Here is a 24,762-nt window from a genome sequence, read left to right on the forward strand (position 1 = left end):
TTCTTTTCGCCCTCACTTCGTCAATAAATTGCTTTTCTGGTTGCACTTCCATACAGCATGTTTTATGCAGGATTTCTCTGCTGCTTAAACCATAATGTCAGAATTGAAGTTTTGTTTTGCAATTGATAAGTTGGGAATCTTAGCGAAATTTTGTACGGTCAGTGACTGCTTGGCCTATTTATTACTCCCTCCGTGATGCAATGTTCTTCCCACATTGATGTTTTGCTTTGTTCCGCGGTGAATAATGAGCGCCCCTTCACCTGATTGGCATTATGTAGCATATTTGTCACTGCTCATGAGATTGGTTGTAGTGATCATAGAAAAACTGTTGCATTTTAAACCGAGCCAACTTATCCCAAAATGATGCTAAAGTTCATGCGAGAATGATATTGCTCTTACATAGAGACAATGCAAGCTGCACTAATATGACCGGGAATCCCAAGACCCGACTCACTGACACGATTACGCAGTACTCTTTGTTGCGTCTGAAACTGATGTTGCATTGTGTGCCTCATCTAGCAACTCTCTTATAGACTACTTGAGCCTGTTATAGATCTCTGCAGTGGCAATTCTTGATTATAAAACTGAGTCGGTCCAAGATTAGACTTGATAAAATTGACATGCTGCGAATTTTGGATAATCCGATCCAAACTCAAAATTAGTTGATCTGATCCAACCGAACACGGATGCAATACAGGGGTTGTACGGTGGTTCAAACATAGTTAGCTCATACTCCCTCAATTTTCTTATTTTTTCTTCGCATTTTATTTTTGGAGATAACGCTACCAAACTTTAACCATAAATATATTTGAGAATAAATTAATACATAAACTAAAATATTTTATATTTATTATTATAAAATATATTTTTGATCAATAAAAAAAGGTAAAATTACATGTCGGAAAATACGGTCAAAGTTCCATCTTGGTAGATTGTGGAAAAGCAAATGGGAAGGAAATAGAAAGGTAAATTCTTGTTTGAGAAGGGACTACTTTCGTTTGAAATTAAGATGAGCGTAATGTCACTATTTTACGATAAACGGTAAGTATTTTCTGGTTAAATGTTACCGTCAATTTTTAAAAAAAAAAAACTGACAATTTTAGTTACAACATTTTATCATCAAGTGATTATTTTCTATTAAAAATATATGTTATGGTTTTAAGATAAAACCGTTTTAAGAGAAAACTACTCAGAACGGAAAATGGAGGAATAAAAAACTTGTAGTTGAAAAGCTGTAAAAACTGGTGCAGAGGATCTATTTACCTATTTAGATTTCCTTAGTTGAACATCAGAGTATCAGACTGAGTACTTTAGTGTATGATAAATGGAAAGTATCTTTACCGTTGCCAAAAAAAAAAAAAAAAAAAAAATGGAAAGTATCTTTCCATTAATAGGTGCATCAATTGTTGTTGCAGAAAAAGTTGGTAAATCAGCATTTACAGTGGATTTAATGACTGTAATTGTGCTGGTATTACCAGTTACCACCTTGTACATTATCTGACACAGGAAAATGTTGGCTTATAGAAAAGGAAAAGTAGGAGTCCAGTGCCTTTTTGTTAGGAAATACGGAATATTTTTAAGGCATATACGGAGTAGTATTTTCAAGTACACAAGTTTCACAAAATAGTAGTTCATTCCTTAGAAATAGTCTAATGATAGGCGCCACCGGGTGGCGCCGAGATTGGGTGCCACCCTCTTACATGCATCCTTTATTGAAGGGGTCTCCACTTATTGCATGTGAGAGGGTCGCGCCGAGATTGAGTGTCACCCGGTGGCGCCAACTCATTTTCCTTTACTTGTAATGCTGCATATATATTTGATACCGAACTCGGCTCGGTTCGGGTCGGTCCAGCTCGGGTGTGTTATATTTTTGGGTTGGTTCGGGTCAAATCGGTCATTTTGGGTCTCGGGACCGTTGCGGGTCAAATAGGGTCTGTTTCAGGTCAAATCGGGTCTGTTTTGGGTTTGCTTGTGACGATAAAGTATTTAATTGTCTCTCACAACCACCTTCCCTTTTTTTTACATTATTTTAACCGGTTATAAGACGTCTAATCTGACAAATGAGACTTTGCCTTGTTTGCACAAATACCAGCAGCCTAAGTACAAGGCAAGTTGGTTCCGTATTAGCCGCCATTTCTGAGTACTATCTTAATTCTTTTGGCTAATGATTGTAGATGGGTCAAATATAGACTCCTGAATTTGGCCAATGGAAATGGTAATTCCGTGGGAGTTTACGAGGAAGGAACAAGGAAGTGTTAAGATATCGTAAATATCTTGTAGCATAATTATCTTATGTAATCTTTATTATTATTTTGTCCTATCTTTTGTAATCTTTTAGTTTCCTAATTCCTCTCATTAGGGTTTATAGCTACCTTGTATCCCTTGTATTTATACCTGCTAACCTTAATAATATTCTTTAAGCTTTTCCATACATTGCCTGCTCTTCTTACATGGTATCAGGAGACCTTTGATCCTCCCACAAACAAAACTCGACATTACCATGTCGACTTCTCATTCTATTCCCAACACTGCTGAACCGAGCAAACCCCTCATCACTCTTAATGTCCATTCTGTTGATAAATTCGACGGCTCGAACTATCAACAATGGAAACTTCAAATCACTTCTCTTTTGATTGGTTATGACCTCTATGGTTATATTGACGGGTCATTACCATGTCCTGCCGCCACCATCAAGGAGAAAGACAAAGACACATCAAAGCCGAATCCTGCGTACTCCACTTGGTATCGACAAGATAAACTGCTCTTCGGTGCCTTGGCCGGTACTCTTGACAAATCCGTTGCCTCCCTCCTCACCCGCACCTCCACCTCTAAAGCCCTCTGGGACACTCTATCCAACACCTATGCCCTTCCCTCCCGTGGCCACATCAAGCAACTCAAGTTCAAACTGAAACATATAACCAAAGGTTCCACTTCTATAGCCGAATACATGAACTCTATCAAAACTACCTCTGATGAACTAGCGTTGCTTGGTCACCCCTACTCTGTTGAGGACCTTACTGACCGCATTATAGAAGGCCTTGATGACCCTCGCTACCAACCTGTCATTGATGCCGTTAATGCTCGTGACACCGCTATCTCCTTTGCCGAACTCCACGAAAAACTAATCAACAAAGAACTCACCCTCCGCATCCAAGATCACGCCTCACCCACCACCTTCCCTGCCACTGTTAATGCCACAACTTCCGCTGCCCGTTCATACTACAAACCCAAATATACACCCCTCCTCCCACCCCCTCCCACTCACCAACAACCTAACCAAAACCCAAACAATCCGTATCGTGGGCGTTGTCACTGGTGCAATGTCCAAGGTCACACTCTTTCCTTCTGTCCTGTGTTCAAAAATTTGTATCCCAACATCACTGTGCCTCGTCACCCCAGACCTGCTCCTAATCCCCAAGTCCAAACCGCTATCCTTCCACCCCCATATGCTCCTGCCCCTCCACGTCCTTGGCTGCTCGATACTGGCGCCTCACATCATGTCGCCAGTGACCTATCTCACCTCTCGCTCCACTGCCCCTATGACGGAACTGATGAAATCATAATTGGTGATGGCTCCTCGCTTCCCATTACTCATACTGGTTCCGCTCTTCTCCCCTCTTCCTCTCGTTCTTTTTCCATATCTAATGTTCTCTGTGTTCCTTCCATTTGCAAAAACATCATCTCTGTTGCTCAATTCTGTTCTGAAACTAACACTCATATTGTTTTCTCCTCGTCTTTCTTTCTTGTGAAGGATGCTCAGACGGGGGCACTCCTCCATCAGGGCCCTGCTAGAGATGGCGTATACTACTGGTCTTCTTCACCCTCACCTCTCGCTCTCACTGCCTCCCACAAAGCCATCGATCTGCATCACAAAGTCGGCCACCCCTCTACCTCTCTCGTCTTTGACAAAGAATTAGCTAGTTATTTCAATTATTCGCTTAGCAACAATTTTCATTGTAATTCATGCCTTTCAAATAAAAGTACTAAACTTCCTTTTTCTACTTCCTCTCTAGTTTCCACATCTCCACTTGAGATTATTTTTAGCGATGTATGGACATCTCCGCTTTACTCGTTTGATAATTTCAAATATTACATTGTCTTCATTGATCACTTCACTAAATTTATTTGGCTTTACCCGATGAAACGAAAATCTGACTCCTACTCTATTTTCTCTAAATTTCACCCTCTTGTAGAAAAACAATTCTCGAAACCCATTAAAACCTTGTACTCTGACAATGGCGGTGAATTCGAAAAACTCGCACCATACCTCTCATCTCACGGAATTTCTCACCTCACGTCCCCACCCCACACTCCCGAGCACAATGGCTATGCCGAACGTCGTCATCGAAGTATTGTTGACACAGGTCTAGCTCTTTTGTCCCACTCGTCTATGCCGCCTGAATATTGGACTTATGCCTTCTCAACTGCGGCATATCTTATTAACCGTCTTCCGACCCCGACGCTCCATAATTCCTCTCCTTATCAGACTCTCTTTGGTCATCCTCCCAAGTATCACAACCTCCGTAACTTCGGGTGCCTTTGTTACCCGTGGTTACGTCCCTACTCCAATCATAAACTTGATGCTCGTTCACTTCCCTGTGTATTTATTGGATACTCCCCAACTCAACACTCCTTTCTGTGTCTTGATCCTAAGACGAGCCGAGTCTACTCCTCCCGACATGTTCGCTTTGTCGAGTCAGTCTACCCGTTTCACACCTCATCTCCTCCCTCAACCAAACCCACCACGGACCAATGGGTCACTTTCTCTATCCCCATTATCACCTCTCCACAGTCTAACCCTTCCTCCCCTCTAACCCAAACCCCAAACACTTCTTTGCCACAGTCCCCTGTATCCTCCCCCCCTCCGAATTCCCCACCTGTGTCCTCTCCTCCACCACCCCCTCCTCCTCCTCCTCCACCCCCTCCTCCTCCCCCACCACACAAACATGAAACCCGAGCCTCCCACAATATTTTTAAACCCATCAACCGCATGAATCTCTCTGCCGAACTCCATCACCCAGAACCCACCTCTGTCAAAACTGCACTCCAGTCGCCCGTATGGCATGCTGCTATGCGGACCCAATTTGAAGCCCTCATATCCAACCACACTTGGGACCTAGTTCCCCCCTCACCCACTCAGAATGTTGTTGGCTGCAAATGGGTGTTTCGTACTAAGTACAAACCCGATGGCACGATTGATAAACACAAAGCCCGCCTTGTTGCCAAGGGGTTCCACCAACGCCCTGGCCTTGACTACACCGAAACCTTTAGCCCTGTCGTGAAACCGGCCACGGTCCGAACTTTGCTAAGTCTTGCTGTTATGAACAGTTGGGTACTTCGTCAACTTGATGTGAATGATGCATTTCTCCAAGGCTCGCTCACTGAAACTGTTTTTATGGCCCAACCTTCTGGGTTTGTTGACCCGGCCAATCCCTCTCATGTTTGTCGCCTTCGTAAGGCCATATATGGTCTTAAGCAGGCTCCGAGGGCTTGGTACAATGAGCTCCGTACTTATCTCCTCCGGATTGGGTTCACTAACTCGGTCTCGGACACTTCCCTCTTCATCCATCACGCTTCTAACCCCATATATGTTCTTGTTTATGTGGATGATATTATTATTCTGGTCCGAATGCTTCCTCTGTTCTTTGAATTCATTGGTGCTCTCGCCTCTCGCTTCTCCCTCAAGGACCTCGGGAACCTGTCCTATTTCCTTGGTGTTGAAGTACACCACCATCCCTCTGGTTTGTTTCTAAGTCAGCAAAAATATGTCGTCGACCTACTTGACCGTGCCTCCATGTCTAACTCTAAGCCGCCTTCAACGCCCCTTGATCCCTCCACCCGGTGACTCCCCATGAAGGTGAGCTCCTCACCGACCCCACATCCTATCGCACATTGGTAGGTGGGCTGCAATATCATCTTTGACACGCCCGACTTGGCGTATGGTGTCGATCGTTTGTCTCGATTTATGCATTCCCCGACCACGATACATCGGGTCCGCCCTAAAGCGTCTTCTTCGCTACTTTGTGCGAAATCTTTGCTACAATGGGGTTATGGCTGCGTAAGTCCTCTCCGCTCCTGCTTCACGCCTTTTCTGATGCGAGTTGGGTTGGCGAACAAGATAATTATATCTCCACTGGTGCCTATATTGTCTATCTTGGTTGCAATCCAATTTCTTGGAGCTCCAAGAAACAAAGGACCATTGCTCGTTCCTCCACTGAGGCCGAGTACCGTTCCATTGCCAACACGGCGGCTGAGCTGTCTTGGATTCAAAACTTGTTCCGTGAGCTTCACATTGTCCTTCCTTCCTCGCCCACAATTTTTTGTGACAATGTTGGGGCTACCCAGCTGAGTGCAAATCCCGTCTTCCATTCGAGAATGAAGCACCTTGCTCTTGACTTTCATTTCATTCGTGAAAAGGTGCAGTCTGGTGATTTGCGTGTTACTACAGTGCACAATGATGATCAATTAGCAGACGCGCTAACCAAGCCTTTATCTCGTCCTCGTCTGCAAATGCTACTCTCCAAGATCGGCCTCTCTTCACGGACGTCCGTCTTGCGGGGGCATGTTAAGATATCGTAAATATCTTGTAGCATAATTATCTTATGTAATCTTTATTATTATTTTGTCCTATCTTTTGTAATCTTTTAGTTTCCTAATTCCTCTCATTAGGGTTTATAGCTACCTTGTATCCCTTGTATTTATACCTGCTAACCTTAATAATATTCTTTAAGCTTTTCCATACATTGCCTGCTCTTCTTACAGGAAGGACACTCACTGATCACCATTGTCTTCTTACTACAGAATGCACAACTCGTTGCTCCATATGTTATATATAAACTTAGACATGTTTATCCGTCTTTCATTGTGTTCACATTCTATCACATCTGCACAACAACAACAACAACAACAACAAAAGATTGTATCGCTCGATCGCATGTCATTTGACAAAGCTATGGCTGATTTGGGAACACTGATCACCATCGCTAACAGTGTCTACCAACTTTCTCAATCTCAGGTTGTCAAAGACATAAAAGACTGGCTATCTGAACTCCAAAAACTCAGCAAGTCTGTTTCTTTTATTAAGAACATGCTTCTGGATGCAGACGCGAAACCTGAGCTCTCTCATGGAGAGCATGCTTGGATTGAGGAGCTTAAGGAAGTTCTTTATGAAGCTGATGATCTCTTTGATGAAGTCATCACTATCACTAAGGTGAAAGAACTCGATGAGAGTGCTAGGTTTTCCAAGAAAGCCGTAGATAAGGTGAGTCGTTTCTTTTCTCCTAAGAATCGTTTTCTTGTTGGTTATAATACTTCTCAAGAGATTAAGAGTATCCAACAAAAGTTGGATGCTATTGCTAGGGATCATGGTAGATATGAGTTTAAGGTTGACCCTCCGGCTACTTTGAATAGGCGGAGAGAGGACACTTGTTCCTTTTTAGATGAAACCAATGAGAATATAATTGGAAGAGAGGATGATGTTAAGGATGTTGTAGACATGGTGCTTGATCCTAATGTTGAGGAAAATGTCGGGTTTGTGGCTGTAGTTGGAATTGGAGGGTTAGGGAAAACTACTCTTGCTCGACTTGTGTATAATTACGATTTGGTCGAATCTAGGTTTGAGAAGAAGTTATGGGTATGTGTCTCTGACCAAGACGGAAAAAAATTAGACGTTCAAACAATTCTAAGTAATATTATTGAGTCATCGAGAAATAAAAAGCCTTGTGATGTGTCTACTATGCAATCTATGCTAACTGAATATCAAGAAGAACTAAAAAGTAAGACATACTTGCTCATATTAGATGATGTGTGGACAGAAGATTACAATGAGTGGAGTAAGCTTAGAAGATACTTGACAATTGGTGGAAGGGGAAGTAGAGTTGTCATTACTACTCGTTCGGAAAAGACGGCTGAAATAGTATTAGGTAAAGCTACCCGCTCTAATGATGATTCATGGCGTTTGTTTGATGATGATTCATGGCGTTTGTTTGTGTCAACGGCCTTGGAAAGAGAATCAGATCAAGCACGCGACACTGAATTGGCTAAGATTGGCAAAATAATTGTTAAAAGATGCGCCAATGTTCCCCTTGCTATAAAAGTCGTAGGAGCTCTTTTGTACGGTCAAACACATAGATGGGAATCATTTGAAAAGAATCAGTTACCTCAAATTGAAACTACCAAGAATCTAATTGTGTCTATCTTAAAGGACAGTTACAACAATCTTGAACCTTCTGTCAAAAATTGCTTCAAGTATTGTGCTTTGTTCCCAAAGGATTTTAAAATGGACAAACAGAAGTTGATTAATCTTTGGATGGCGCAAGGATACATTGATGATAGTGAGGACCACTTCTTAATCTTATTAAAACGATGTTTTTTTCAAGATGTGGAAAAAGATGAATTTGGTAATGTTGTATCATTTAAAATGCATGATTTCATGCACGATCTTGCTCAAGAAGTCGTAGGAGACGAGATCATTATTGCAAACTGTCCACCAAACAATTTAAGCCCAAAAACTCGCCATATATTTCTTGATGGGGAAGAATGGACAAAAAACTCGTTTCATGAAAGAAATATCCGTACGTGCTATATGAATAAAAGGATTCCCTTAGACCTGGTGGATTCTCTCGTAGCTAACTGGCGTTGCCTTAGATCACTACGCTTATATGTTCCAGATGCCGAAAATTTGCCAGACTCAATTGGTGAGCTGTTACACTTAAGATATCTTGATCTCTCTCGAAATGTGAAGCTCAAGACACTCCCAAATTCAATGGCGAGACTATACAATTTGCAGAGTTTAATCATGGTAGGTTGTTCTACCTGGAAAGAGTGGCCAATATGTTTCTACAAATTGGTAAATCTTAGACTCTTGGATATACGTGAGTGTCCCGAGTTGACATACATGCCTTTGGGTATAGGCCAGCTGACTAATCTGCGTGACCTAACGCACTTTAAAGTGGGAACTTCGAGTTCAATGGGGAATCAATTTGCAGGAGAATTACAAGACATAAAATCCCTTGTCAATTTAAGGAGTGAGCTTGATATCCGGATCTTTAAACACCCTGTAAGTTATAAGGAAAATGTTTGGCAAGGCGGTTATTTGGAGCACATAAAAAATTTGAAGGTGTTAGCTATACATTTTAATGTGAAAGCTCGTCCAAGCGATAATGAGGCTCTGATTGCAAAGCTCCAACCAAGTCGAAATCTCATGCAGTTGAAGTTGGAGAATTATAATGGTAGTGAAATTCCAAGGTGGGGAAGAGCACATGATGACTGGGCAATTAATCTTCCGAATCTTGTCAAGATTGAGCTCGAAGGTATTGAGAGGTTGCATGGTATCCCATCGTTGAGTAATTTGAAGCATCTAAAATTCTTGTCGCTTTTCATGTCCAACAGTTTGGAGTACATGGAAACCAGTGCAATCAGCCATTTTTCCAAATCAAAGGCGGATTTACCATTTTTCCCATCCCTTGAGCATCTCAGTATTTGGTGTTTGAAAAGGCTGAAAGGATGGTGGGGAGCTGATAGCAGTAGAGGCGCCCCACATTGGCAACCGCCATTTCCTCGCCTCTCAACATTAATCATCAACTCATGTCCTGAGTTGACATCTTTTCCTCCTTGCCCGAGCCTAGAATTACTTGAGGTAATTAACAGCAACAAGTCATTGCGGATATTTCCAGGTGAAGGACCTCAAAACTTAGATCGTCTCAAATTAAGGGTGCGAGAAATAGACAGTGTGGGTTATCTCACTACTCCGCCTGCTTACCGTCTTACCCATATCATGATAAAAGCTGATCAGGAATTGAGGAGGTTATCGGAGATTGGGGAGGTACTCGAGAAATGTTCTTCCTTACAGAGCCTTAACATCAATAGATGCACAAGACTGACGAGTTTTACACGAGGGTTAGAACATCTCACTGCCTTGGAGTCGCTTTCACTCATAAATGTCCCTGCTGAAGTGTTCGACGATGAAATGCCTTGGAAATCCCTGTGCCACAATCTCCGTTCGCTGGAGTTGGAGTTTCTTAGCACCTTACAAATTCTTCCTACAGGAATGAAGCACTTGACTGCCCTTGAAAACATCTCCATTATACGTTGCAACTCGTTGAAAGGTCTACCAGAATGGATAAGCTGCTTATCGTCACTTCAGTCCCTTAAAATCCATCCTAACAGAATCATGTAAAGAACCACGCGTCAAGGAGTGTCCCAATATTCGACACATTCCTCACATCTCCATCCTATGAAATGTATTATGTAGATGTTTTCCCCTCACTAATTTCATAATAATCTTATAAATGAATATGTAAATGATTCTCGCATGTTTTGAGAGATGTAACAGTCGAAATATCTTCTAGGACCTCAGATTTCTGATTTAGTTATATATATATATATATATATATATATATATGTTTTTTTTTTTGATTAATAAAAGGGATGAACCCAGAGACCTACAGCGAGTAGGGTCATCCCTTTTATCTGGGTTCATCCCTTTTTTTTATTAATTAACTATTCTATCAATTAACTTTTAATACCTTGTTGCTCCTAGTGACCGGTTGTCAGCGGTCAATTTTACCTATTCCAAGTTACCTACTTTTTCTCCCCTTCTCTTTATCTATTCTTCATCCTCCACCTTGGTTTTATTGTTCATCTTTTCCAATGGATACTAAGACGGTTCTTCTCCAATTTTCTTCCTCCATCTCACTTCCCTAGATCTGTTTTTGAAAAATCTCTTCCTCCATTTCATTTCCCCAATTGATAATTAAATATTTTCTTCTTCATCTTCTTTAAATTGAAGAAGCATAAATGTCTATAATCATATTTTTTTGTTCTGGGAAAATTGATTGGTTTATAATGGTGAAGTTGAGAATTCAAGAACAAATTCTTATTCTCAAACAAAATTAATCATAACTGTTATTTTGTTAAAAAAAAAACAATCAAATTGCACGTTTGACTCTACCCTTTCCTGTTTCTTCATCCTACTCCCTCCCCCTTTTTTGTGGATTTTTTAAGCTTCTGGGTTCACCCAAGATTTATGTTTTATTGAAGCAATCACTGTTTTTGTAAGTTCTAGGTTGTTTTATTTTAGTAATTTAGATGGCTAATGTTTGTGAATTCAACACAAAAGTTGATTTTGGTTAATACCCAAAATAGTTTATAGTTATTCTCTTGTTAAAGTCGTAAACTTTACCCCTCTTTGTAGCTGATATTGAATCCTGATTATTGTCTATTGAATCCTGAGTATTGTGTATTGTGTATTGTTATTGAATCATACCCAGAAGGGCATCTCAAGTTTCTTGAATCACATATAATATTAAGTTGTTTCGGTTTGCATTTGAGGGTGCAAAGGGGAATGGACATGTTGGACAAAAATCAAGGATGATGAAGATTACAGATTGATGATCAATGAAGCATACAAAAGAAAAAGACGAAAGATTGGACGAGGAGATGAATAAAAGTTGGTAAAAATAGGTTTAAAATGGCTTTGGGGCGAGGTGACCTCGTAAACAGGTTGCCCTTCCACCAAAGCATTAATAGTTAAATGATAGAATAGATCGGATTTTTATGAGATAATGCATGGTTTGGATTATTTTGAGCAGGACCATCATAGTTTGGATTATTCTTATCAATTAACCCTAAAAAAAAAAGTCATATATATATGTGGATTACTCCATGATTGGATTAACGATTTCCAAATATTTCCGTCTTTTTCAAATACTTTGTGTCTGATTACACTGAACAAATGTTGATAGCCCTGTACTTACCCAAGGTCTTCAAATAGAGGTTAGCATTAACCGAATTTGGTATTTGGTATGCATTAATAACTAACATCATTTTTGGCCACAAAGAACAACATTGATAAACCACTGTGTGTAAATCACAATAAAATTGCCGTCTACAGAATACCGCTCGCAAAAGAGAAAAAAAACAAATTAAAAAAAAAAAACAAAATCTCATTCTCCTCGAGTAGCACAAAATCTCACATGTCACCACTTTCATAATAAGACAAACAACAAGTGGGATGATGAAGGTTGTCTTATTATGAAAGTGGTGACATATTTGACCCGTCTACATTTTTAGACGGATATACCCGTCTACAATGAGACTAATTGATCGAGTAGTCGTTACTAATTAGGAGAAGCAAAAACAAGAAATTGAGAATTAGATTCTAAAATTTGCATCTCATTCTCCTCGAGAAACAAGAATGCTTCAATACCATCAATGCCGCCACTGCGATCCGAATTGTCAACCATGAGAATAAAATTCCTCATTAAAGGATGGACCAGACCCACCGGAATAACCCGATTAGGCTTACCAAACCCGAAATCAACCTCACTCAACCCAAGCTTACACCAACTCGTAAATGTGTATGAACCAAACTTGTAACCTCCATTCCCAAAACAACTCTTTTCACGCAAATTTTCTAGAAGATTTTCATTCATTTCCTCAATTGCTTCATGGATCGCGGTTGAATGTTTCGAGATGTCACCAAGTGTGTCAATCCGAGCATGTACAGGTTTGATTAGGTTACCAATGGATGCCTTTGGAAGTGGAGGACTAATCCTTGGTCGTATGTTTGACATGAACCAGAGCTCACTAGGACCCGAGTCGGAATTAGACACCGATGCAGCCGTACAAGCTGCTGCAAAAATGTGGTGCCAAATAAACCCTGTAACCGCCTCGAAAGACGTAGGATTTCTTTTGTTGTTCTCACTTGTGACGACCTTGTCCTTGAGCTTTTTTATGGCTTCATTGTTGAACACAAAGCTCTTGCCTACCACTGTAATGGATTTCAGGTACGACAAGTTTGAAGCGATATCTTTATCACCGTCATTGTCACCGGCACCACAGTCGTTGATATTGATCGAGGGTACCGGGGGAAAGGCCTTGATTGTGGCTTCGAAGTCTGGTTCGTTTAGGCTACTTCATCAATTATAAAAGGCTAGAGTTAAAATCGAAAAAAATAAAACAGAGTAAGTCTCTTGTGAAACGGTGCATATGACAAGTATTGTAGACAAACCATAGAACATGCTAACAATAAAATACTACATAAAACGGGTTTCTTACCGACTGCAAAATACCGACGGACAACAAAAAATCGGTCGGTAAATAGTACGAGTATCACCTATCGAGTATGGTCGGTACCTAATTTTCAGTCGGTAAATTACCAACAATCAGGGCTTCAGTCGGTAAATCAATTTTCAGTCATTTCAGTCGGTAAATTATTTTACCGACTGTTTATTTCAGTTGCAAATTCAAAAAATTAGTCGGTAATGTTATTTCCAGATCGTTTTTGATATAACCGACCATTTACTCCATTTTAATGTAGGAAAGTTTACTCCACCTCACAAAACAAAATAATAATCTATAATCTCTATTAATCTTAATCTACCAATCACCAAACATTTAAACTAATTCTGTTAATTAAAATATGTTGATAAAACCTTCTAATCAAAATTGTCATTTATAATCAGCTTTTACAATCTGTTTATGCTGAAATTAATCATGATTAGCAAACAAGACCTGAAGCTATCATGACTGTCTCATAAGAAAATGTTCGGTTTGTGGCTTGATTCTGTTAGTCGCCGCTTCGAACGATTATGTGGGGGTCTGTCTTGGGCCTTATTAGATCATTCTGTATTAGGTCTTAGAGGGTGTTATTGTCAGGATCTGGATTCTACTTTGGATCGATGGGAAGGGTAGGATCGAATCGGTAGAATCGGATCGTAGAATCGTAAGATTCTACAAACTCACAAATTATAGTTTTTATTTGGTAAAAACATATCATTGAAGATCAAAATACTTATTTATTAATATTTATCCATAAAATATTGATAATTAATGATTTTAATATTATTATATGAACATGTTTCTACAAGACTACAACTTACCCGAAATTTGAGTTTTACGAAGTCATTATATAAAAATATATATATATTTTTTTTACTATGAAATCGGATCGTAGGATCGTAAGATCGTAGGATCGTATTATGATTCTACCTCTAGAAATTTTCAGATAATTAGGATCGTAAGATTCTACAACCATGATAGAATCGTATGATCCAGGATCGGTCAAACATTTTTAGATCGTAAAATCGTAGAATCGTAGGATCGAATCGGGATTCTGACAACAACGTGTTAAATAAATTTTCTAAGCTTCTCCCTAGTAGTCATACTTATCATATCGTCTGACTCTGTAATCTGAAAACTCCTCACATATCAATAAAACTCTCTGTCTTCTACCCTGTGGACAAAGCTAACACACCGTTAGTGAAACACGTAAATCTATACGTTGCTTTCTTTATTGTTCTTTATTTGTCTTTAAAACATTACCTGACATTGAGGATACTAGACGATTTGGCCCTAGCAATGGCAGCCCAATGATTAAGGAAGACACCAGCAGAAGCACCATCAAGGATCTTATGAAGCATATAACAACTAACGACAACCCCGCCACACAAAAAAACATTAAACTGAATCGCAACGTGTACAATCTCATCAATGGGTCGTTGTCCATAAGACATGTATAACTGAAACGAAGGAAGTATCTTGCCCAACAAGTAAAGTTTACGAGGCGAGTTAAGGAGATCATCAAGGTTACAGTTAACCCGGGTTTCAATAAAAGGTATCCCTTGGTCCTCACACAAAATGGTGGATTCGGAATTGAATCGACCAGCTAAAGGGTAGAAACTTGTTAGGGTTTCACTAAGGGAGGTTTTTAAGGTAGTTATGTCAATAGGTCGGGTATTTTGACCTGAATCCGACCCATTGTCATCCCTAGTCGTATTTGGATAAAAGAGAAGAATAGGAAAATGTGCGAAAAGCGAGGTTTGATCGAGACATGAGAGTGTGAATAATTTGTGATTTGTGGGGGTTGAAGTTGACGGCTTAATGGTTTCCGTTGATATTACTTCAACTTCAAGTTTTAGTTGTTCCATTTTTGTATTTGTAAATTTTTTTTGTTTTTATTTGGACAAGTTGTATTCGTAAATTAAACCGTGTTTTTTTAGTGGGGTACACAAAGTGGTATTTGTAGTACTGTATCGAACGAGCCACGAGGTGCACGAGGCCTCTTTAGTCCACTTGTTGCGTATAAATAATGTAGTTGTCTGCTAGGCCAGGTTAGTCGACTACTAGTGTGATTATAAAAAGGCGGATTCTAAAAGGGAGTAAAGTATGATTAATTCTTATTCTTATTATTATTATTATTGTTGATGTTGTTGCTTATTTAAACATATGCGACATAGATAAAGCGAATCATTGGTAGGTGAAGTTTGATCGAGTGAGAAAATGGCAGCAAACTCCGCAGCAGCGATCCCTTTGTTAACTCCTTACCAAATGGCCAACTTCCAGCTGTCTCATAGGTAGTGGTTTACTTCATACTTATATTTTACGCCAACCGTCTCATTTATTTGTTTACCTTTTATATTCTTTTAGGCTGGTTTTTGCCTATTTGGATTGTTCAGGTCTCTTCCTGTGTGTATTAGGACATTTTCCGGCATTTTACTTCTAACTTCTGTTTCTGAATTCTTAACATTTTGTGTAGCTAATTAGCATTGCCTTAGATCATTACGCTTATTACTTCCAGTGGGTTCCGAAAATTTGTCGGAGTCAATTGGTGAATTGTTACACTTAAGATATCTTGATCTCTCACGAAATTGGAACCTCAAGACACTCCCAAATTCGATTGTGAAATTATATAATTTACAGAGCTTAATTATGCGTGGTTGTAATAGGTTGAAAGAGTGGCCAAAATATTTTAACAAATTGGTCAATCTTAGACTCTTGGATATACGTGATTGTCTAAAGCTGACTTACATGCCTTTGGGTATAGACAAGTTGACTAATCTGTGTGACCTTACGGACTTTAAAGTGCGTGGAGTGAGTTCAATTGGGAAGCAATTCGGAGGACAATTGAAAGACCTAAAATTCCTTGTAAATTTAAGGGGTGAGATACATATCACCATCCGTGAAAACCTTGCACACGAGAAGGAAAATGTCTGGGAAGGCGGTTATTTGGAGCAGATTAAGAATCTGAAGGTGGTAAATATATATTTTCATGAAAACAATAATCAGGCTGTGATTGCAAAGATGCTATTATAATTGGAATATCGATTATTATTAATATGTCAAAGAATCGTGTCTTGCAAATATACAAGAGTGGCTATATATATACTATCCTATACATCGTATTTACGGAAACATAATATATGTAAAACGGCTAGTGAATAAACTATTATAGGCAAAGGAGATATGTTGCCAGAATTGTAAAGTAGCCGTTGGTGAAGGCTATGTTTGGGCCGTGTATTACCCCCTCTCAAGTTGGTGCGTGTAAGCTTGAAACGCCCAACTTGGATAGTTGATGTTGTTGCTTATTCTTATTATTCTTATTATTATTATTGATGTTGTTGCTTATTTAAACATATTCGACATAGGTCGGGGCCAAGTGAGTCCAGTGTCTCAAAAGTCGAGATTAAACTTGGTAAATAAGTCAACCAGGTTTGTGTTTGGGTCTGGTTAGGCTGGGTCATTTGGGTTTAAGACATTTTTGAGTCATTTATTATCAAATTATTTATGGTTTCAACAATAGATACTCGTGTCAGGTTAAATTAGGTCGAGAGTTATAGAGCTCTGATGGGAGTTATTTGAATTTGAGGTGAAAGCTTATCGTCTTAGCTTTTCAACGAATGGTCACAAGCTACATTCTGGCAAGCAACGAAGAAATAGCGGCCATTTGAAATTCAGTGTGTGAAGCTGAAATCGGACGAGGCAGTCAGGCAGGGTTCCTCGATCGAGTAGAGCACTTAATCAATCGAGTAACTTGGATAATCCTCTTCCTTCATGCTTCCTATCTTCAATTCCCGCTTCACTTGTATCACTTCTACTGCATCTTCATGTAAAACCTGTAATTTCAGGTCAAGAGAGGTAAAAGCCGACTCAGAGGCAAAATAGCAAGCAAAGCGGCTTACAAACACGTGACTTAGGGTGAAAATGCATGAAGGAAAGGTGCTAAGAAAGATATACGACGGAATAATACGACTTTTATTATTGATAAACTTGTGTTATGATATATAACATACGACAAAGTATGTATACTATAGGTCTAGAATTAACTTATTCCGTAAGATAAGAATATATCTCATTAATATTCTTTCCTACTTATCTCATAATATCTTAATACAAAATTACTTTTTCACATATGTATTTTACTCTTTCAGATACACTTTTTCATAAACTTTCCATATCATACCCTTCCTCTTAAATTAATCAAATTAACTTTTACAAATATCTTTTTCCCCGTCTTCACCAAAAAAAAAATATCTTTTTCCCCGTCGAATCTAATTGCTCCGTAAACTTGAACAATGGATTACAATATACTCCCTCCAATTCCATATTTTCTTCCCCTTCTTTGTGGGCACAGGAATTAAGGAGGGGAATAAAATAAGAGTAAAAAGTTGAGAAAAAGGAACATACATCGGATGTATTACCTCATATTTTACTTGTTTTTGAGCATTTTTGTATTTTTTCTGAGCTTATTACCTCAAACTTTATTTGTTTTTGAGCATATGTGTATTTTTTTTGAGCTTATTAAAGTTTATAAGTTAGATTTTAATTTTTTTTCCGTTAAAACTCAAATTTAAGTAAGTTTGTATATAATGTTTTTGAGTTTTATTGTAATTTTTTTGAGCTTAATGTTTTAGTGAATGAACTCAAAAACTTTATAGTAAGACTCATAATTTTTAAAACAAAGCTCAAAAACTTTATTATAATGCTCAGAAAATATAAAACTTGTGGTAGTACATCAGATGTATGATCTACCTACTGTAAAAAGTTGGGTGGGGTTTGGTGGTTTGAGAGAGATAGATGAATAATTATGAGTTAAATAAGGAATTGTGGGGCCAAAACATTAAGGAAAATAATAAAATATGAGTAAAAGAGTTGGGTGGGGTTTGGTAATAGGAGAAAGAAATGAATAAAATAAGAGTAAAAGTTTCCAAAATAAGAAAGAGGAAGAAAACCTGAATAATCCGTTTTAGGAAATAGGGAAGAAAATATAGAATATGAGGGAGTACCAATTATTAAATTGATTTTGTTGTTTAACAATTATTAATATATTTTTTTTTTCCAAATTATTAGGGTTTGTCAATTAGGTAAATTAATATTCGATTGTTTATCGATCACGGAGTAATGTTTACTTCTTACTCTTCTTCCGTGCTTTTTATGTTTATACTTCTTAATCTTCTTCTATGCTTTTTCCGTCATTGTTCACACCATCCTACAGATAAGCATATGCGCTATTATCAATAGGGTTATTTAATAGGGATAATCCATCATATGTCCCTTCTTCTCATTTTAATCCATCCTACTCTTTAACCTATATTAATCTGAACTATGCACTCATTTATCTTTCAATGTACCAGGTAACCGACTACTTGTTTGTCAGGTCACACTTACAAAAACAAAAACAAAAATAAAAAAAATAAAATCATTAAAAATAATAGCAACCCATTTTACTCTGACTTCATTAACATCAATTTTTGTAACATATATACACATTTTATTCACAAATTGTTCTATAGGACTATTTTTAGTAAAAGATTAGCCTAATGGCATAAAGCTCAACTAAGTAAGTTAATAAATGTGTAAAAAAATTGTTTATTTTGGTAACATAATACTTTATCTTGATAACTTGCATATTTAAATATGTCGGTATTCATTATAAGATATCGGGTAATCAAAATAAAATTGAAATATGAATGTAATTATATGTTAACTTTGGGCTTTTCTCCTTTTGGGCCAGTCCTATGCTATAGGACGGTCCTATAGGAGAGTTGCTGCATTTTATTTGACAAAAATTAGTAAAAAAACTACTTCAATGCTCACCAGTCACCACACCATTTTTCAACGTGAAGCACAAAGAATCAACAAAAAGCATAACAAAACTCACATGTAACCCAAATTCAAGAAGAACCCACAAATTATATGAGACAAAATCCATGAATGTTTCAAACTTTATGAGATTTAACATGCATTAATGAGTTGGGTAGTTTTCGATTTAATTAAAAATGGGGTGTTCAATGTCAAATTTGGCAGCAACGTTTGCGTTTTTTCCGCCATCTCAGGCGACATCCGAGGTGAAAAAGAGGGATGCCGACGGTGAAATTGTGGCAGTTTCGACAGCGGCATATACGAATTCCACAAGGAGATGACCCTTTGTGATTAGGGAAAAAGAAGCACAAGAAAAGAGGTGTTTTAATGGTGAATGTAGATTGGGGGTTTGGGGAAGAAGAAGAATGATGAACATTACTAATTATCGAGGTAAGATTGAAGGAGAATTGAGTGTGATTTGTGGTCGTATTATTAAACTTATTGATGGAAATTTGATACGATTGATTGAGGGATTTAAGGAATTATGATTTAAGAAAATATGATTTTCTGGGTTTTGGTGGTTGTTTTGGGAAAAGTTGGAAGATTAGAAAGAAGATGAATGAATGCTGAGTTCATTGAAGAAGGAAAAAAAAAGGTCCACAAGCTTATGACCTGAAATCTAACCTGCTGTAAAAGGTAAAAATTAGGCTGGTTCAGTAAAAGTTAAATGAGTGTATAGTTCAGATTAATATGGGTTAAAACATAGGATGAATTAAAATGGGAAGAAGGGGCATATGATGGATTATTCCCATTAAATAACCCTTATCAATATGTACTATGTGATGCTGTGATGCTATAAGCAATATGTATAATACGTAGACTTTGTTTTTCTTTAATCTGTTGCTAAATCAAACACCTTTAATTTCACCTTGATCATTGTATCTTCTAGTTTAATTTCCATTTATACAAGGTTACGTGTATTACTAACACTCACGAAGCAACGGGTCGGCCGGAGCGAGGTCGGCTGGAGAAGCATCGACCGACAATGACGACTAGACTGACGGAGCAAGGGGGTGTTGAACAAGGTGGTGTTAATGGTGAAGGGAGATGAGAAAAGAGAGACAAAAAATAAATTGGTACGGGAAAGAAAAAAATGACAAAGGTAAAGTGGTAAAAGACGTGTGTAAAAGAATAAAATCCGTATATGAAAAAGTACGTCCCATCTTAATATTATCCCATATGACTCCATATGAATATTATTCCCTAATAAAAGGGGATAATAAACACTAAAATGGAATACATCATCTTATTACTTTGATGAAATGTTGATAGCCTCATAGCCCTGTCCTGATCATCATCAATTCATCATCATCATCTTTGTTTCTTGATAAAGTGGGAAATAATTAAACCAAAGTTTTCAAGCAGAGGTTTGTGGATGCTTAATAGAGTCTCAAATTCCGCGTATCTTCCTGCTCTTCTATCTATCCTTATGTTTGCCAACTTGTCAGCAACTCTATTAGCTTCCCTATAAGTATAAGGAATCGTTTGGTTCACCATAGGAAGATAGAATTCCCAGGAAGATTAAATTCATATGAACTTGAAAATCATATGAATTGTATAAATGTTGTTTGGTTGGACGTGGGAACTTTAATTCATGTGGGAATTTCCATTTACCTAGGGGGGTTAGGTAAGTGACTTCCTACATCATGCAGGAATTGAAGTTCCATAGGAAGTTCCACTTCCCATGAATTGAGCAACCAAACAAGACTTAATTTAGCTACTTCCCATGATTTTCCAATTCCCATGAATCTAAAAGGCAATACGGAAAAGCAGAGGCGGTTCTGGAGGGGGTGCGGGGATTCACCCGCACCCCCTTTGTTCCGTAAAACTAATATAGTTTATGAAAATTATGAATCATCAGAACACAAGTGGTGCAGTTGTTAGAGTTTCTGTCTCTTCTCATCAGGTCGGGGTTCGAATCCTCCGAGTAGCATATGTTTTTGTTTTCTCATTCTCATAGTCAACTTCAGCACCGAAATCCCAAGCCCATTTTATGACTAGAATCGAATAAATATTACTCTAAAACTTAAGTTCTAACAAATTTCATGGTATTGTGAATTGATCATAAAGTTCTCAACAACTCATTTTAATTATTTTGGAATAATTGTGTTTTGTTATTTTGATAAAATTAATATTTATAATCGTTAAATATGAACTTAGGAAGTACGGAGTAGGCACCTCCACCACTAAAATTCTAGAATCGCCCCTGTCGAAAAGAGAATAGTTGATTGAGAAAATACAAGAATTTTGATTTACCATAAGCTCTTATTTTGGAATAAGTGAATTTTGGCAAACTATATTATTGTGATTCATACATTTTGGTTTATCAAATTGGGACAGAGGGAGTACTAATTAGGAGAAGCGAAAACACAAAATTGAGAATTAGATTCTAAAACTTGCATCTCATTCTCCTCGAGAAACAAGAATGCTTCAATACCATCAATGCCGCCACTGCGATCCAAATTGTCAACCATAAGAATGTAATTCCTCATTAAAGGATGCACCAAACCCATCGGAATAACCCGATTAGGCTTACCAAACCCGAAATCAACCTCACTCAACCCAAGCTTACACCAACTCGTAACTACGTATGAACCAAACTTGTAAGCTAGATCCTCACTTGAATTCTTTTCAGGCAAATTTTCCAAAACATTTTTATTCATTTCTGAAATTGCTTCATGGATTGCGGTTGCATATTTCGAGATGTCACAATGTGTTTCAACACGAACATGTACAGTTTTGGTTAGGTTACCAATGGATGTATTCGGAAGTGGAGGACTAATCCTTGGTCGTATGTTTGCCGTGAACAAGAGCTCACTAGGACCCGAGTCGGAATTAGGCAAGGATGCAGCTGTACAAGCTGCTGCAAAAATATGGTGCCAAATGAACCCTGTAACCGCCTCGAAAGACGTTGGGTTTGTTAGTTTATTATCATCACTTGTGACGACCTTGTCCTTAAGCTTTTTTATGGCTGCATTGTTGAACACAAAGCTCTTGCCTACCACTGTAATCGATTTCAAATACGACAATCTTGAAGCGAGGGTTTTATCACCGTCACTGGCACCATCAGTGCCGCCATTGATATTGATCAAGGGTATTGGGGGGAAGGCCTTGATTGTTGCTTCGAAGTCTGGTTCGTTTAAGCTACTTCAATTAGAAAAAGCAAGAGTTAGTTAACATCGGAAAAAAAACGTAAGGCCTTGTTTTTTTTTTAATTTAATTTCAGTTCTTATAAGTTCAGTTCAGTTCTAGTCGATTTAGTTCAGTTCAGGTTGATTTAATTCAGTTCAGTTTAAGTCAAGTCCATTCAGGTCAGGTCATGTCAGTTTCGCCAGTTTTAATACAAACGAACATATTATCAGGAAATATTTACATTTTGCTACAAAATGAAAACATTTTGGCCCCCGTCTAAGGCTCCGTTTGACACGACACTTCAGGTAGCTTATTTGACCACGGTAGCTTATTTGACCAAAACTACCTGATTTTTTTTTCAAGTGTTTGGCAAGTAGCTTATTTGGTCAAATAAGGTACCTGAAATAAAATGCTACCTCAGATAGCATTTGATTTCAAGTACCTGAAGTCATTTTACCAAAATCAGCTACCTTTTCAGCTAGTTTGTCAAACACATTTTTATATAATTAGTTACCTTATCAGCTCCTAATTTTCAGCTACTTTATCAGTTACCTTTTCAGGTTTCAGTTAGATTTTCAGTTTTCAGCTACCTTTTCAGGTAGTTTTGCCAAACCGAGCCTAAAATGATAACTTACCAAATAAGTAATAAGTAATAACCTACTATATGAAAGGACTGATAATAAAGCTATCATGAGACAGTCTCATAAGAAAATTACCTTAAATTGAGGATACTAGACGATTTGGCCCTAGCAAGGGCAGCCCAATAATTAAGAAAGACACTAGCAGATGTAACGTCAAGGATCTTATGAAGCATATAACTACTAACGACAACTCCGCCACACAAGAAAACATTAAACTGAATCACAACGTGTACAATCTCATCAATGGGTCGTTGCCCATAAGACATGTATAACTGAAACGAAGGAAGTATCTTGCCCAACAAGTAAAGTTTACGAGGCGAGTTAAGGAGATCATCAAGGTTGCAATTAACCCGGGTTTCAATAAAGGGTATCCCTTGGTCCTCACACAAAATGGTCGATTCAGAGTTGGATCGACCAGCTAAAGGGTAGAAACTTGTTAGTGTTTCACTAAGGGAGGTTTTTAAGGTAGTTATGTCAATAGATCGAGTATTTGGAACCGGTCCTGATCCACTGTCATCCCTAGTGGTTGTATTTGGATAAAACAGAAGAATAGGGAAATGGTTGAAAAGAGAGGTTTGATCAATACATGAAAGTGTGAATAGTTTTTGATTTGTCGGTGTCGGAGTTGATGGTTTAATGGTTTCCGTTGATACTACTTCAACTTCAAATTTTAGTTGTTCCATTTTTGTATTTGTAAATTAAACCATGATTTTTCAGTAGAGTGCAAAAGAGTGGTATTTGTGGTAGTGTAACAAAGATATCCATGGTCATGTATCGCACGAGGTGCACGAGGTGCACGAAGTCCAATCACTTGTTGCGTATAAATGCAGTCGGCCTTTCGTTGTCCTATTTTATTTTTTGTTATTTCAGTCAATTGTTGTCCTTTCAATTTTGTTAATACATTTGATGAGCAATTTGACTATTCACACTCAATTTGGTCCACTTGTCATCTAACAATTGGCTCCCTTCTTTTTCTTTGGTCTTTATGCCAAAAACAAAGAACAACTACTAATCGAGACAGAGGGAGTATATAAAACTGAGTAGGTGTTTTCCTGCCATGTGGCAGTCTCTATGTTATTCAAATTGTTATTCAAACTGCTACTTGATCAACAAACAAAGTTTGTAATAATGCTTTAAAAATTAACAATCAATTAACAAAGCTCTTAATCATCATATCATCATCATATCATATCATATATCATATATTATATTAAAGCAATAACCGCCACCCCTTTTGATTGCCACGTGTCATAGCCCCTTCAGATGCCACGTGTCACTCTCCAATTTATTAAAGAAAAAATAAAAAAAATAAAAAGGAAAGAAAGGCAATCACGTAAACATTGCTAAAAAAAACTGGAAGTTGTTGATTTTTTAACATATTTTTAAACATATTTTCGGTATAATCTTTTAAGGAGATATTTGCTCAAGATTATATTTGTTACCTAATTTAATGGTTGAAAGTATAATCTTTTTAATATTTTTAAAATATCACAAATATGCCAATTTTATTTCGCCAAAAATCTCGCCCAAATCAAATCGATTATCACACAAAAAATATTGGCCTAATAATCAATTGCCCTAAATATCAAAAATTATGCACTATATAACAATTAATTTGATTGTCTTTAAAATACTACATAAACTAGTATTGGTGCCAGGCTTCGCCCGGGCTACCTCTACTTACCATTATTATTTTTTAATTAAATAAAATTACTTAAAGTTGCATAACACATAAATTTATCATTAATATATTTTTTATAATATATGCTAAATTTACGATTAAATAAATTTTGAGACAAATTCACTACTTCTACTATTAATAATTTACTCTTATTAATGAAACAATAGTAATAACATTTCACTACTTGCCCGTAATCATTGTTACTTTCACTACTCCCGCCGTAATTATTGCTATTGTCACTACCGCCGCATTAATATTGATAATTTCACTACTCCCGCCGTAATTATTGTTACTTTCACTATTGCCGCATTAATATTGATTATTTCACTACTCCCGTTGTTGTTTCTACCACTCTCACTAATCTCGTTGATAATATTGTTACTTTTA

General features: G+C 37.8%; 2 protein-coding genes across 4 annotated transcripts; one reads left to right on the forward strand and one right to left on the reverse strand.

The window, feature by feature from the left end:
* The first annotated feature begins 6,952 nt into the window (after positions 1-6,952).
* LOC141649921 (putative disease resistance protein RGA4) lies at positions 6,953-10,177 on the forward strand. Its single transcript, XM_074458588.1, has one exon. It carries the CDS (start codon positions 6,953-6,955, stop codon positions 10,175-10,177), a length of 3,225 nt encoding a protein of 1,074 aa, XP_074314689.1.
* A 1,856-nt stretch (positions 10,178-12,033) lies between these two features.
* Positions 12,034-23,487, reverse strand: LOC141648361 (vinorine synthase-like). Of its 3 annotated transcripts, none has more exons than XM_074456944.1 (2): positions 22,770-23,470; positions 12,034-12,912 (listed from the first exon to the last, which is right to left on the reverse strand). In XM_074456944.1, the coding sequence occupies exons 1-2, from the start codon at positions 23,375-23,377 to the stop codon at positions 12,120-12,122; spliced, it is 1,401 nt and encodes a 466-aa protein (XP_074313045.1). In that variant the 5' UTR covers positions 23,378-23,470; the 3' UTR covers positions 12,034-12,119. The 3 variants fall into 3 exon arrangements, with proteins under 3 accessions (XP_074313045.1, XP_074313044.1, XP_074313043.1); XM_074456943.1 differs by lacking the exon at positions 12,034-12,912 and adding an exon at positions 21,006-22,065 and having other exon boundaries at positions 22,770-23,487; XM_074456942.1 differs by lacking the exon at positions 12,034-12,912 and adding an exon at positions 21,006-22,068 and having other exon boundaries at positions 22,770-23,438.
* Positions 23,488-24,762: the final 1,275 nt, after the last annotated feature.

Source organism: Silene latifolia, chromosome 3 (assembly GCF_048544455.1).
Source record: "Silene latifolia isolate original U9 population chromosome 3, ASM4854445v1, whole genome shotgun sequence".
Taxonomy (NCBI): Eukaryota; Viridiplantae; Streptophyta; class Magnoliopsida; order Caryophyllales; family Caryophyllaceae; genus Silene; species Silene latifolia.